At 47.4% G+C, this 16,081-nt stretch overlaps 1 protein-coding gene across 2 annotated transcripts; it reads right to left on the bottom strand.

Annotated features, from left to right (window-relative positions):
* Positions 1-874: 874 nt before the first annotated feature.
* CISD3 (CDGSH iron sulfur domain 3) lies at positions 875-11,090 on the bottom strand. Of its 2 annotated transcripts, none has more exons than XM_073325758.1 (3): positions 10,936-11,090; positions 7,451-7,579; positions 875-3,704 (listed from the first exon to the last, which is right to left on the bottom strand). In XM_073325758.1, exons 1-3 carry the CDS (start codon positions 11,008-11,010, stop codon positions 3,525-3,527), a joined length of 384 nt encoding a protein of 127 aa, XP_073181859.1. In that variant the 5' UTR covers positions 11,011-11,090; the 3' UTR covers positions 875-3,524. The 2 variants fall into 2 exon arrangements, with proteins under 2 accessions (XP_073181859.1, XP_073181860.1); XM_073325759.1 differs by having other exon boundaries at positions 10,972-11,090.
* Positions 11,091-16,081: the final 4,991 nt, after the last annotated feature.

The following is a 16,081-nucleotide window of genomic DNA, read 5'->3' as shown; positions in this document are numbered from 1 at the left end:
TTCCGCGCCACTCCTAAAATCCCCCTTCGCAACGTCAGCTGGCTTCGGTTCAGGGTCCTGACAGCTCTGTGATGCTAATTAAGTCTTCGTTCAAAGACACACTTCACTAGCCCCAAACCAAACCCACCTTCCAGGTTCACTTGCTCTCCTCTTTGAGGTCTTTTTTTGTTTAAAGCTGGTTCTTTCCTCCCCACAGTATTGCAACTTATTTCTGGAGAGAAAATCTGGTTTTACAGGGACAGGGGGAAGAAAAAGCAATCAGCTGCCTTTAGCTGAAGGTAACGCAACCAGGGAGTGATCACAGTAGAACGGAGCAGATTCTGATCTGTTTCTACCTGTGTCAGCTCAAACGAAGTCACTCTGGACTGACACCAAGATAAGGCAGGAAGCTTCTCTTGATGGATGGCTCAACCTAGAACGTTAACCCAGTGTGGATCTGTCTCCTTCTACTGGCTGGACCAGGTAGGGGGTGCATGAGTCTGATACTGACTCCAGGCTAATGGATTTGTTTGTTTAGCTCAAAGAGTAGCAGTTGATGGTTTTAAATCCAGAGATTTAGGGGCCGATCCCCACTAATGACCTAGCCAGGTGATTTGCTTCATTTGTGTCTATTATCTACCAACAGGTGGAGGAGTTATTAGGAGAGGCAACAAGCTGGAGAAACTGATCCACAGACAAGCACAGGTGTTCCTTCCTCTGGTGTAGTGCACAGCCTCCCGCGGGAAGATAACTTTTCCAAACCCTCTTTGCATTGCTAACTTTAAAAGCAGGCTCCTCCCTTCCCCCAACCAGACCCCACCAGAGTAGGGCTGGGAGGGGGAACCCCCAGGGGCTGGGATTTTTTTTTAAAATGAAAGACGCAGAGCCATCTAGCTGGATCTTAATATTTTATTAACCATTTCAAAATCAAAACAACCATTCAAGAGAAAGAGGGGTCCCTTGCAATCTCCTGAAGCCCCGACCACTGAGTTGTTAGGGCTGATGCTATGGTACAAGAACAAGTCGCGTCTCTGCATGACAACTGGGTTTGGTTTATTATTATGGCAGCATCTCGAAGTCTCTGGGGTTTGTGCAAAGAACTCCCCCGTAATGGCAGTCTGTTACAGGAGCAATTGCCCTTGTGCACTGGCAGAAATAACTTCCTCTGGTTTCCAGATAAACCGACTCATAGAAAACCATGCCATTCAGATGTACCCAGCACATCTTCCATTCTGAATGTTTGGCTAATTAAGAAGGGTCTAATTTTCCATGGCCCTGGCGATTTATACCATCATTCACACTAGTATAAAGCCAGTGTAAAACATGGCCATTCTGGTCTGGTTTCCAACCATGTCACTAGGATCGCTTGTTTTGCACTGGTGTAAATGAGGGTGTAGCAGAGAACCAGGCTTGCAGGGTTAAAGGTTTAAAAGTGCCTCAGGGACTTAGCCCTCGTCCACACACACAGACACACAAGCAGCATCGGTTTAACTTTTATACTGCTCTAATGAAACCGATGCAATTTGGTGTGTGGACACTCTCATCACGTTTTAAGTATGCACAAGCTAAAGCAACATAAACCAGTTTGTTCCACAGACAAAGCAGCGCTAGTTTAAATCATACCTTTTGTCAAACTGGTACAACTTTCTGTGTAGATCAGCAATAAGGCACTTAAGGGCCAGATTCTCCAAAGGTGTTTAAATGCCTAACTCCCACTGATCTCAATGGGAGGTAGGTGCCTAAATACCTTTGACGGTCTGCACCTAAGTCCCACTGAATTCCAATGACATAGGCATTTTTGAAAATTTTACCTGTCGTCTAAACAGAGGTCAACAAAAACATTGCGGTTTGTCAGTTACAGGTCTCCCCATCATGTTAAAAAACTGCCCTGTAAGAAACCCTTTGTGAGAACAAAGACAGGAGAGGAAAGAGCAACTTGACTGTTAAAAAAAGACCTGGAAAGAAAAAGAAATGTGGTTTTTTGCTTCTTGATTATGAGTTAAGGCGGCCTGAAAAGTTGCTTTTTTGCTACTTTTTCTTCTGCTTGTTTTTTTATATATTAAGGCCTCGGCTACGCACAGATTTTGCACCTGTATAACTAGATACACTGAAGGGTGTGATTTTGTTTAACCGTTAAAGTTACACCAATACAATCCCTAGCAGTTACACTGGTATACAAAAGTGCCTTGCACAAGTATAACTTATTCCCCAACCCATATGCGAATAGTTATCCCAATATACGCACCTTTATACCAGTATAAATGGATCCACCCATATAGTTAAACTGATACAACTTGGGCGTGTGTAGACAAGGCCTTAGAAATTCAGATCTTGTCTTTTCTGGGAGAGTCTATGGAAAACTTGAACTTGGAGGTTTACGGCAGACAGCAAGGAAGTGACACGTCATTTCATTCAGAAGGGAAGTCATGATGGTTTTCATTTCAACTGCTTAAAACGGTGGGGTTTTCGAAGTTTTGAGTGAAAAGGAGTTCACAAATAAAATCTCTTTGAAAGGCTTTGACACTCCTTCTGTTGGAGGGCTGAGAAAATTTTCAATCTGCAGCTTTGAGTCCTCCAGGGACTCCTCCACCAGAAACAGAGAACTACACAAAACTTGACATCCCTGAGGAAAGAGGCAAGCAGAGAAGACCCCCCCCGCCCCAGCTTTTCAAAGCCCAAACCTCCCAATTCTTCAGGTTCTTTTCATCGATCATAAAGAAGAAAAACCACAACAAGCCTATTTTCCCCTTTGCAGGCCACCTTTAACTTAAACAATTGGGCCCTGATCCTGCAACCACTTGGGTATGTGCTTCACTTTACTTCCACGAGTCATCAAGTGTCAGCTCACCGAGGAATAATTCAATTGAGGTCGGGGGGGTGGGGGGCGGTGGGAAATCTCCAGCCTGAACTGAAAACAAAGTCACCCAAGAAACAGGCTCCAGCTACAATCAGGCTGGGGACAAGGCAAACGGGAACAGCTGGGCTGATATGAGCAGCAGGCTTTCTAATCTGCAGCCAACAAAGTTCCTCATTTTTTTATGGTTTACAAAGGTGGCGGGGACAGCCCAGAGGAACCGGTGATAGATCATGACATGCAGTTTTCCTCCTACAACATTTGTGCATTGGGATCCCATTTGCTCCCATGGGCTAGAAGTTTCTTTGCAGAGAACCTATTTATTAGCCACCCAGTCGGCTCTGTTCTTGTAATGCTGGGATTTATTTTATAACACCGAGATGCAACAATGCAGACCAAACCCATCTTTCTCTTTGTGCCAGCAACGTGAAAAAGGCCTTGTCGCTTTTATTTGATCCTTCTTGGCAGCTGGAAGAAGCCACCAGCCTGGTGCCCATGTGTTTGATTGGCCTGGTCTGTACAGAACTTCATGTACAGGGAAATAAGAATGGAACCTGGAGCTGTTCGGACAACTTGATCCAATACACCGGAAAACACTGAAAGCCTGAACATCTTCCCATTCCTGCAGCCCCCCACCCCTCGAAACAAGCTGCAAGGTCCCCCCGCTGGTGTCAGGATAGAAAGCCCCCCATCAAGGCTGCCCAGGGAGCTTTGCTTTCTGAACGAACTCCTCCTTGTGGGTGCCGTCGCAGTAAGGAGGGGATTTGGTGTGTTTGCATCCACACAGCCAGGCGCTCTTGGCCTCATCCAGCCGGAACCTCAGGGGAGAGAGATCTGGGGTTGCAGTTTTATGGGATCCATCACAGAAAGGCTGTAGAGCAAAAGAAACAAAGCAGTGGTTTTACTTGGCACCACCATGCCAAGAGGGGTGTGCCAGGGCTACTGGGAAGGAGAGACTGTTTCACGGAGCTGGATTAGCTCCATCTAGCTCAGGTATTTATCTGGTCCCCCATCACCATTCTATCTGAGCACCTCATAATCTTTATTTATCTTTCAGCCCCTGGAGGGCAGAATACAGATGGGGAAACTGAGGCACAGATAGACTAAGTGACATGCTCAAGGCCACACAAGAAATCTGAGGCAGGGGAAAGAATTGAAGCCAGGTCTCCTGCATCTCAGATAAGTGCCCAAACCACTGGTTCATCCTTCCTCCTAGGAGGAGCTGGAGACCCAGTCTGCCCCATATTGGGTAAAGATCTGTTTGCATTTCCAAGCAAGAGGGGAATTAATACTAGCCTCCCCATTTTCTCCTCTGCTTTCCTTCCCCCACACCAGCAGAGATCATCAAAAGATAGCCGAGGAAAGGTCAGCTTTTTAGGCCCCCCACAGTATACAGAGAGCAGGATGATCGGTGACAAGGCAGCTCACAACACGTCATGACGTTAATTTCACCTGCTGGATTTTGCACTGGCTCCTAGCTTGTACCAGGGGTGATCATTAAACAGGACGCATTTCCCTCACAGCCTGACATAATGTTGCGAATGGGTCAAACCTCTTTTAACCCCTCTTGTCTCAGACAGACTGTCAGCTCTTTTGGGCAGGGACTGTCTTTATGTTCTGTTTGTACAGCGCCTAGCACCATGGTGTCCTGGTTTGTGACTGGGGCTTCTTGGTGCTACTGTAATACACCTGATCAATAAAGTATTTAGGCTCCATATGTGTTGCACATCATACTCCAGTTATCTGCCAAATCTGGCGTCCTGCTTCTGCATAATAATAAACCTGATTGACTCTTCCATTATTGCAGGATTTAAAGGAAACACTATAGCTGAAACCTCTTCAGTCCCCCTACAGAACAGGTATTTCTCCGAGTGGGAGATACCAGCTGACACAGGAGGACAGGGAGATCGATGTACCTATTAGGAAATGTAATGTCCAGAGGGAGAATGGGATAGTTGAGAGGAGACTTCCATTTTTGGTTGCTGTCTGCTTGTAAACAGCAACATGAGCATTCACAGGCAGAGGGGAACAGAAAAGAATAAACTTAAATGCAGTTATAACTCTCTAGATTTTAACTTACTGCACTTGATGAGAAGGGTTGCATGGTATCAACACACAATGAGCCTGACTGGGGCCATTAGGGGCTAGTATCACATAAAGAATGAGAACACTCCCAAGCAAAGTAATGCACCTTGGAAAAAAATAATCCCAACTACACACAAACACAATGATGGGATCTAAATTAGCTGTTTTACCACTCAAGAAAGAGATTTTGGAGTCATGGTGGATCGTTCCCTGAAAACATCCGCTCAGGGTGCGGCGGCTGTCAAAAAAGCGACCAGAATGTTAGGAACCATTAGGAAAGGGATAGATCATAAAACAGAAAACATCATGATGTCACTATGTAAATCCACGGTATGCCCACATCTTGAATGCAGTGCACAGTTCTGGTCGTCTCAAAAAAATGAGAAATTGGAATTGGAGAAGGTGCAGAGGAGGGCAACAAAGATGATGAGGGGGATGGAACAGATGCCGTATGAGGAGAGATTTAAAAGACTGGGACCTTTCAGCTTAGAAAAGAGACGACTAAGGGGGGATATGCTAGAGGTCTCTAAAATCATGACTAGTGTGGAGAAAGCGAATAGGGAAGTATTGTTCAGCTCTCCAAATAACACAAGAACTAGGGGGGGCATCCAATAAAATTAACAGGCAGCAGGTTAAAAAACAACAAAAGGAAGTACTTTTTTACACAACGCACAGTTAACCATGGAACTTGTTGCCATGGGATATTGTAAAGGCCAAAAGTATAACTGAGTTCAAAAAAGAATTAGATGAGTTCCTGGAGGATGGGTCCATCAGTGGCTATTAGCTAAGATGGTCAGGGATGCAGCCCCATGCTCTGGGTGTCCCTAAACCTCCAAACATCAGAAGCTGGGGCTGGATAACAGGGGATGGATCACTCGAAATTGCTCTATTCTGTTCACTCCCTCTGAACTGTCTGGTACCAACCACTGCCAGAGACAGGATACTGGCCTAGATGGACCATTGGTTTGACCCAGTATGGCCAGCAGTGGGTGTTAAGCTGCCTCTCCCTAGCTGATTATCAAGTATTTCACTCATTGCCTTTCAGCGCAATGTCTGGGTGCACTTGGAATTTGGGACCCCAGCAATCTCCAAATCAGAGCAGCAAACAGACCCTGGTTTCCTACAGAGGCCTGGCTTTAAAAGGGCAGAGAAAGGAGATCTAGCCAGCTGCCTCAGTGCCTCGGCAATTCATAGCTCACAGCTGGGAGAACTCATGCTAAAATGGGGCTGCATTTGAGGCTTTGAAATATTTCCATTAAAAGTGCCTTGCAGAGGCATGGGCCCGCTCCTGAGAACACCTTGTCTTTAGCTACCACCAGCTTCAACCATGGGACAGTTACTTAAAGATAATTTAAAACATATATTTTAATATAATAATGTTAAGCTTCATGGCACAAGGCAATTAGAACGGAGAGGAGCTAGGGAGACAACTAGGTTACCCCAACCATGTCCACTAAGGGGAGGTATTTCTTGTTCCTTCCTCTGAAGCAGCTGGTCATAGAATATCAGGGTTGGAAGGGACCTCAGGAGGTCATCTAGTCCAACCCCCTGCCCAGAACAGGACCAATCCCCAACTAAATCATCCCAGCCAGGGCTTTGTCAAGCCTGACCTTAAAAACTTCTAAGGAAGGGGATTCCACCACCTCCCTAGGTAACGCATTCCAGTGTTTCACCACCCTCCTAGTGAAAAGTTTTTCCTAATATCCAACCTAAATCTCCCCCACTGCAACTTGAGACCATTACTCCTTGTCCTGTCATCTGCTATCACTGAGAATAGTCTAGATCCATCCTCTTTGGAACCCCCTTTCAGGTAGTTGAAAGCAGCTATCAAATCCCCCCTCATTCTTCTCTTCTGCAGACTAAACAATCCCAGTTCCCTCAGCCTCTCCTCATAAGTCATGTGTTCCAGTCCCCTAATCATTTTTGTATCTTCCACTGGACTCTTTCCAATTTTTCCACATCCTTCTTATAGCGTGGGGCCCAAAACTGAGACACAGTACTCCAGACGAGGCCTCACCAATGTCGAATAGAGGGGAACGATCACGTCCCTCAATCTGCTGGCAATGCCCCTACTTATACACCCCAAAATGCCATTGGCCTTCTTGGCAACAAGGGCACACTGTTGACTCATATCCAGCTTCTCGTCCACTGTAACCCCTAGGTCCTTCTCTGCAGAACTGCTGCCGAGCCATTCGGTCCCTAGTCTGTAGCGGTGCATTGGATTCTTCCGTCCTAAGTGCAGGACTCTGCACTTGTCCTTGTTGAACCTCATCAGATTTCTTTTGGCCCAATCCTCCAATCTGTCTAGGTCTCTCTGTATCCTATCCCTACCCTCCAGCGTATCTACCACTCCTCCCAGTTTAGCTGGTGTTGGAAGCAAGACCCTGGACTTTCCCATAGCCTTCAGAGTTTTGCAGGAATGCCAAAGGAGGTCATGTAGGCCAATGAAAAATGCTTCTGAGCTGGGTGAATTGCTAAGAAGCTCGGGGAGTGCGGACATGAAGGATAAACCACAACGATTTTGAAAGTTACCTGTTTCTTGCTGTGGCCACAGGCGCACCAAGCATAAAGCTTTCCTGCCTTCAAGTCCACTTGGTATGGGTGTTTGGCTGCAATTGCTGGCCGGGAAGGGGACGAAGAGGTACCTGAAGAACTCCTTACCTGTGGAGAGGGAGGTATGGTCAGGTACAGAGATCTGCTGTAAAGGATCTGTCCTATTAGATTCAACTCAGCCGGGAAATCTTGTTTTTATAAGAGCTCATTGTGCGTAATACCCGAGGACTGGGTCAAACTAAAAATCTAAGCAAGGAGCATAACAACAGGGGGTAGCTGGTCTACCGGATAGGGCACTGGACTGGGAATCAGGAGAGCTGAGTTCTACTTCTGGCTCTTCTGTGCTTGTTTCCCCTCCTACCCTTTGTCTTGTCGATTTAGACTAGAAGTTCTTTGGGGCAGGGAATGTCCGTACAGCACCTAGCACCCCGAGGCCCCAGTCGCAGCTGAGTTTACTGTAATATTACTGTCCGACTATGTTTCCACAGAGAGAGATTAACAGGGTTTTTCTGTTATCGGTGGGAGATGCCAAAGCAAAATGTTTTCTTATGTCAAGACATCCTGCGGATTTAAAATATACATATTTTACTGCCAGTGACATTAGCAGTTTTATGATGCCTGAAGCCCTAATGGCTTCGGAAGGAAGTTTATTAGCCTGAGCTCCTGGAAAGTAATAAACTCCTTTTCCCACACTCCAGGCTGGAAAACACACTCCAGGCTGGATTAAGAGATCACATTTGCCTCAGCAGAGAAGCACTTTTGAGTCCTCTCAACTTATTATTGTCTCTTCTTTAAATTTTGATCTCTCACCAGCCAGAAAACAGACCAGTCCAGTGGGCTGGAGACTGGATTAAAGCTCAGGGGACCTGGGTTCTAGTCTCAGCTCTGCCTTTCTGTGCCTCTTTCCCTCCCATCCCTTCTGCGTCTAGTCTATTTCAATGCTCATTGAGGCTGGGACTCCCTCTCACCCTGTGTCTGGGCAGCGCCCAGCACAATGGGGCCTTGACCTTTGTGGGGGCCTCTATGCACAAAATACATTCACAAAAATAATCACTGAATTTATAAGCCCACCACCAGTCCCCATATAACCCCATTGCACAGCTTGATTTCCCCACTGCCTTGCTCTGCTCACGTGGTATACCCACTCGACATGGGTGCAAAGGACTATGCAAGCCAGGGTGACAGAGGGATCAGATCCTTGGTGTTGCTATGCATTCAAAAATCATCGGATTTAAAGAATAACCAAATAAATGAATTGGAAGGTTGAGGGTTGTCTGATTTTTTTGTAGAGATAGCTTTTTAAAATTATGTATTGTTGTTTTAAATATAAAGGAGTATAAACAACAAACACCAAAGCAGTCTATACCATACACACATATCACATATTTCAGAGTAACAGCCGCGTTAGTCTGTATTCGCAAAAAGAAAAGGAGGACTTGTGGCACCTTCGAGACGAACCAATTTATTTGAGCATGAGCTTTCGTGAGCTACAGCTCACTTCATCGGATGCATACTGTGGAAAGTGTAGAAGATATTTTTATATACACACAAAGCATGAAAAAATACCTCCTCCCACCCCACTCTCCTGCTGGTAATAGCTTATCTAAAGTGAGAGTGATCACTTTAGATAAGCTATTACCAGCAGGAGAGTGGGGTGGGAGGAGGTATTGTTTCATGGTCTCTGTGTGTATATAAAAAGATCTTCTACACTTTCCACAGTATGCATCCGATGAAGTGAGCTGTAGCTCACGAAAGCTTATGCTCAAATAAATTGGTTCGTCTCTAAGGTGCCACAAGTCCTCCTTTTCTTTTTACATATCACATACAATAAACACCAGACTACCACATACATACGTGTTATATATCATAGACAGAGATTTTTCAACGTTTCAAATAACCTTAGCACCACAAATCTCACTGACAGTGAATCGGTCTTGTGCTCGTAAGTCATTACATAGGCATCAGTGTTTGCAAGATTGAGGCCTTTGGGGCTTATGAAAACCCCACCCCTAGAGAAAAGCTGATCTCCCTTCAGAGCAGTGTGACCTGGTGGATAGGAGATTGGGGTTGTACTCTTGGCTCTGCCACTGGCCTGCTATGTGACCTTGGGCAAGTCATTTCACTGCCCCATGCCTCAGTTTCCCCATCTGTAAAATAGGGATAAAGACACTGCCCTCCTTTGTCAAGTGCTTTGAGCAATACAGATACAAAGAGCTAGATATTATATCACAGTAAGTTTATGATCAGTTTCTATATGGGCCAATATTTTACTCCTCCGTTTGCTCTCGGAGAGTGCTCTTTTGGGGGGGAAGGGGGTATGTTTTTGTTTTAACAGGCAAGCAAAACACAGTTAATCCCCTCCCTCCATCACCATGGTAAAGAGAGCTCCAGCCTTTTCTCCCACCCTTTGTCTAGCTTTTTTCATGTAAGAGATGTCTATGCTTCAAGCTGGATTGGACGCATAAATCCCCAGCTCGAGGGGACGTCCCCGCACTAGCTGGGATGGAGCTAGTGCACGACAGAGTGTAGCTGCAATGGCGCGAGGGGTGGGAGAGGCCGCTAGCCGCACCAAGTAGGGACCGGTCCGATATGCTGTATAGCCCCTCCTGCAGCTCAGGCCTCTGGGGCTACGCTCTGTTTTTAGCCCACTAGCTGCTCCTCGGGAATCACACCCGCAGCTCCCTGAGCATACGTCTACCCTCCGAGCGCTGCTGTTACTTGCTACAGCTATTTACTATCCCTGTAGTAAATCCATCCCCTGGGGCGGTGGAAGGAGGTGACTTCCCCGGGGCTTAGGTCGTCTTAACCACGCCGCTCGCTGTCCCAGGGAACGGGGCATTGTGGGACAGCGGCTGGAGGACGGCTGGGGTTGACACAGGTCATGCAGTGTTCACTCGGGGTCTCCCTCGCCCTCGGGAGGCTGACCGCGCCGTTCGGGGAGGTGGTGGTTTGTTTGTTTTTTAACTGCGTCGCCGTAACAGGGCCCGCGGGCTGGCCGGAAAGAAATGGGAGCGTAGACGCCCGCACAGATAGGCCGAGGCCGGGGCGACTTACGTCACCCTCCCCTTGTCGAGTAGCCCAGGCCTCAGGGGTGTGAACAGTTCACACCCCTGAGCCACCCGGGAGTGGTGAACCGAAGTTAGGGGTGTGTTTGCACCCTGCACAGTACCATGGAGGGGTCTCGGGGGAGGGGGGGGTCCCTGGGCGCTAGCCTAGTAAACCTCATTAATCAAATAATCCCCAGTGATAGGTGAAGGGCGGTCAAGGGGGGGTTGTTTTGCCAGGCTGATGCACACACACATTTCCATCTAGGCTAGAACCCAACCCTCTGGCCCATGGAGAGCCCCCTGGAAATACCCGAAAAGGAGGGGAGTGAGGGGGCTAATTGAGGGGGGGTTCCCCTCTTTCCCCGCCCCCCAAGATCCACCGGCAGCCCTGCCCTGGCCCCTGCCCCGTGCGCTTACCCAGCAGCCCGCCGCCCTCGCGCAGGCTCCGCTCACCAGTGTCGCAAGAGCGGCCGGGCTCTGCAGCGCCGGCATGCTGGCTGAGCCGGGGGGGCGCAGCCGGCCGCCGGGTCACCTTCCCGGGCCCTGCCCCGCGGCCCGGCCCCGCCCCGCCCCGCCGGAAGGCGCAGGCGGTGCCGGGCCGGTTTGCGGCCGCCGGGGCGCTGGGCGAGCTGCGGAAGGTTCCGCCCCCGCGCACGGCGGGTTCCCCAGCCCTGCAGTGCAATGTGGCCTGCAATGCAGCCAGCCTGGTGCAAGGGCGCAGGCTTGGAAGCTCCCCCCCCTCGCTGCACCCCTTTTGCAGCGTGGACCCCCCCCCCGCCGCTGCACCGCTTTTGCAGTGTGGACCCCCCCCGCTGCACCCCTTTTGCAGTGTGGACCCCCCCCTGCGCTGCACCCCTTTTGCAGTGTGGACCCCCCCGCCGCTGCAGCTGAGCCCACTGCCTCTGGGCTCCAGGCTGCGAACGGAGCGAGCCTCGCTGGGGGAAGCTTCCCTTCGGGTGCCTCTCGTGCTGCCTCCGGGAAAGGGCTGCCCACAACCCCAGCGAGGAGCTGCCAAGGCCCCAGGAGGGTTTCATCAAACGCCTCCCAGCAGCGGAGGCTTGGGCTGGGGGGGATTGCGCCTGGCTCAGGTCACCCTGGCGCAATTATCTGTCCAACCACCTCCTGGCCCGGTTAGTAGCCCCCCCCACCCCGAAACGTGTAGGTGGGTGCCTAAAAGGAAGGCTCCTCCCCCCATACATAGCCCCTCCCCGCATTTTCATTTTATGTAGGGGCTTAAATATAAAGTTAGGAGCTTGATGGTCAGAGGCCCAACTCTGAAAGCTGTCGGCTTCAGGTTGTGTGGAACTCCTTGCCAGAGGATGCTGTGAAGGCCAAGACCATAACAGGGTTCAAAAAAGAACTAGATAAGTTCATGGGGGATAGGTCCGTCAATGGCTATTAGCCAGCATGGGAAGGGATGGTGTCCCTAGCCACTGTTTGCCAGGAGCTGGGAATGGGTAACAGGGGATGGATCACTGGATGTTTCCCTGTTCTGTTCATTCCCTCTGGGGCACCTGGCATTGGCCACTGTTGGAAGACAGGAGACTGGACTCGATGGACCTTTGGTCTGACCCAGTATGGCTGCTCTCATGGGCTTCTGAGTCTTGGAGTATTGTCATAGCTTCTAAGGCCAGAAGGAACCATCTGGCTCAACTGGGCTGACCTCTTGTATAGCACAACCCATGGAAATGTCACCCACCTCCCCTCGATCCAGTGCAATAACTTGTCTGAGTAAAGGCTATCTTCCAGACCGGAGTCCAGTTTTGCTCTGAAGCCATCAAAAGATGGAGAACCGCCCACTTCCCTGCAGTTTGTTCCAATGTTTAATCATCTTCATGGTTAAAAAAATAAAGGATGCCTTATTTCTCATTTGAATTTGACCGGCTTTTGCTTCTGAACTGATTGACATGGCATTCGCACATTGGTCTGGTTAAAGCATAAGTGGACTCCCCTGTCTGTCTCCATCAGTTACCACTCTTCTTATAGTTAGATTGTGAGCGCTTTAGGCGGGGAACTTTTTGTCCTGTGTTTGTGACTAGCACAGGGAGGGCCTGGTCCGTGATAAGGGCTCCTTGGAGCTACGTAAATACAGATAAATAAATAATAGGATGGGGAGTCAGGACTCCTGGGTTCTTTTCCTAGCTCTGCTGCAGTCTTAGTGGGACGACCTTGAACACTGTGTTGTTGACTTCCATCGGTCTAACCAAGAGCTGAAAGTTAAGCAATGTGCTTAAGGACTTTGTTGGATCAGGGCTGGAACGTTCATCTTCGAATAGAGCCCTTCATCAGACTGATGTCTGATTACATCAGAGCCAGGAACGGAAAAGCCCTTTTTTTAAAAATTTTGGCAGTCATTTTGGGGTTTTTTTACTGCTATATCTGCTAAATACAATAGCCAAGTGAACTCCACGGCTGTTGTTACATGAAGGGATTCTGCTGACCTAATAAGCCATGAGAAAATTTCATTTTAATGTCCTCCAACTGTGCTTTCCATGAGCTCTGCCGATTTCCCCAACCGGAACATCTAAGCTGAAGAGTGAATTTAGCCTCTTTGCTACCCATGACTCACCCACTTCCCTTTAAATGAATAGTTGAAGTGTCAAAGGGTGTTCTGTTTGGGTTTTTTAACATTTACCCTGGGGAAAATGTAACTTTTTGACAGCTGTGATGATTTACCTTGTGCAGATGGCTAAGCACTGAAGGGGCCAGGGAGATTGCTGGCTTTAGTCTGTGCCATTTTCCAGAGGAATCAGATGACAAAACATGTCAGGGCATTGCTCTTCTGTTCACTCTGCTGTTATCCTCGTGCCTCTCTCAAGAGTGCTCGCCCCAAAGAGAGGGGTTAGAGATCTCATCTAACACTGGGGGGGAGGGGAGGGGAAGCAGGCCTGGGCCTTTAGTAGTTAGTACTCTTTTACCTGATTCAGGAAAAGCTCGCTCATCAGGACAGCATTAAGCATGTGTTTAAATCCCATTGAAGTCCATGAGAATTAAGCACGTGCGTACGTGCTTTCCTGAATCAGGGCTGGCGTCAGAACTGAACCAGTGGGGCCCCGCATGGTTTTAGGCAGTGTCACGCTGCTGGAGCTATTGTGGTTATTACAGACCCCCAAAGCCGGTTCCCTCAAGAGAACAGGAATTGCTGTACCAGATCAAATCCATCGTCCATGTAACCTTGTTTCCAACTGGCCAGCTGCATCCCACCGAGATGCAAGAAACCCTGCAGCTGGCAGTTTTGGAATAACCTAGCCACAGAGCAATTAATCCCTAATTCCAGTTAGACGTATAAGAGTAGAAGTGTTAACCCTGATGTCCTAGGTAAAGTCCACTTTGGGTAATTATGTTCTGTCTCTCTAAAATTCCCCCTTAGTTTCAACTGGCTAGGTCACCAACCTTTTGTGCAGTGTAGCTGTGGGCTGTTAAACAGCTGCTGTGCTCCACTCTAGAGCTGGCTGCATCTGAGTAGCCGTGACTTTCTCTAGGAATGCTTTATAGCATGTAGATCCCGCAAGAAAGACACCATGCTATAATTATTCCTGGACTGTTCGTGCTGTGGCAGAAATGACAATTAAGTGAAAAAAAAATACAGAACTCACTTTTTTTGGGTCCTACTTTTTATTTTTTGGAAAGAACTCTTTTATTAAAAGAACAAGGACTGCAACAATTTCCTGGTTGTACAAATACATTAATGATACAAAGACACTCTTATCTGCTTATTACACAACAGAGAGAAAATGAGGCCAACTGAATTCCCTTATCACTGACGGCAGAGGAAGGGTAAATAGGAGCAGTTTTCTGTCGAAGACATTCCACTGCTGTTTAGCACCTGAAGTGGAGTTTTGTCCGTAGAAAGATTTTTTTTTTAAAAGAGTGTCATCCCCTTGAATGTTCTCCAAGCGAAAATGGAGTATGCCTGGTTGATGGCAGTCATACAAATGTTATAAGAAATTTAGCATGCTCCTGGCTATGACTCTGGACCTAAAATGAAAATCTTTTTTAGGAAAAAATCACACAAATATCTAGGTATGGTTTAATTTGAAGCATAAGAACATAAGAGCAGCCACACTGGGTCAGACTAAAGGTCCATCTAGCCTAGTGTCCTGTCTTCCAACAGTGGCCAATGCCAGGTGCTTCAGCAGTAATGAACAGAGCAGGTAATGATCAAGTGATCCATGTGCTTGTGCTTAATTTTAAGGATGTGTTTGAGTCCCACTGAAGTCAAAGGTCAGCACACACTTAAGGGCTTTCCTAAACAGGGATGGATAAGCATGTCCTTATATGTTTTCTTGAATTGGAGCTTTTGCCAGCCATGGAGATATAGCTGGTTGGGGTCTCAAATTCAGATGGACATAGGACTGTAGTATGCAATGTGATGTACAAATAAGGCCCTGTTGACGTTAAAAAAGAAATTAACTCCAGAGTAATTCCTATATTTTAAAGCCAGAAGAGACCATCAGATTATCTAGTTTGACCTAGATACACAGCACATGAGATTTCACCCACTCACCCCTGTATTGAGCAGAATAACTTGTGTTTGACTAAAAAAAAAATAAAATAATCCATAAAGGCATCCAGGCTTGAAGCTGTAGCTACAGCAGGCAAAGCACACCATAGATATCCTGGCATGGTTTACTGGGTTAGATTATCAGATTAAGCTGCAGAGGCTGTAAATCTGCTTTTTTGTCAGTGCAAATGTATCTACATTAGGGATTCGTCCTGTGGTAACTGCACCAGGGAGATTACACCAGCCTGAATTTCCTTAGTGATGTAGACGGGGCCTAGACTGTTGCAAGATGTCTGGGATCAAACCCGGGCCTTAGCGCGCCTTAGAGTTGGTCTACGCTTTGATTTTCAGTCGTGTTTTCACATGTTAACTAACCCCATTGTAAATTCCACTGTAGATGTGAAACAAACATTTGTTCCAGGACCTGAGATTTATGAATTTTCAAAATTTAAAACAAAAATTGCAAATTTTTCTGCTCCCATTTTTTTCAACCCACAATAAAGCTGGTTAAAATTGTTTCAAAGTCTGACAAAATTTCACATTTAAAAATAGTTGAGGGGAAAGAATTGCCAGGAATTTTTCTTCCCCAGTTGTGACCCGGTGTTTGTGCCCTCACAGTCTATTGCAATTGGTGAAGATGGGAAATCAATGTTGCAAATGCAGCTCACGGACTTCCCTGTGGGATCCATTTTAGATGGACTTGAACCAAAACTCTGTTTCACAGCTCAGGAACCTCTTGGAACGAATTTCAAGCACAAAATATTTTTGTTCATTACCTTACCCCTGCCCAGAACAAAATGGGAAGGGAAAATCTGGGAGGAACAATCCCAGGAGAAACAAACTATCCATTTCCGAGGCCTTGGCTACAGACAGCTGAATTAGTTAAACTGGAGCAAGAACCCTCATGGATGCCCTCATATTGCTTTAAAACTGGTTGTATGGGTTGAGCTTGCCTCTGTAAATTTACATGTGCAAGCTAAATAGATGTAAGACAGGTGTGAACTTCTGTAAGAGTGTTCCCAAACAAAAAGGTTTCAGAGTAGCAGTCGTGTTAGTCTG

This window comes from Lepidochelys kempii, chromosome 27 (assembly GCF_965140265.1).
Source record: "Lepidochelys kempii isolate rLepKem1 chromosome 27, rLepKem1.hap2, whole genome shotgun sequence".
Taxonomy (NCBI): domain Eukaryota; kingdom Metazoa; phylum Chordata; order Testudines; family Cheloniidae; genus Lepidochelys; species Lepidochelys kempii.
The sequence above is the reverse complement of the archived record's forward strand: the minus strand, read 5'-3'. Positions and strand labels throughout refer to the sequence as shown.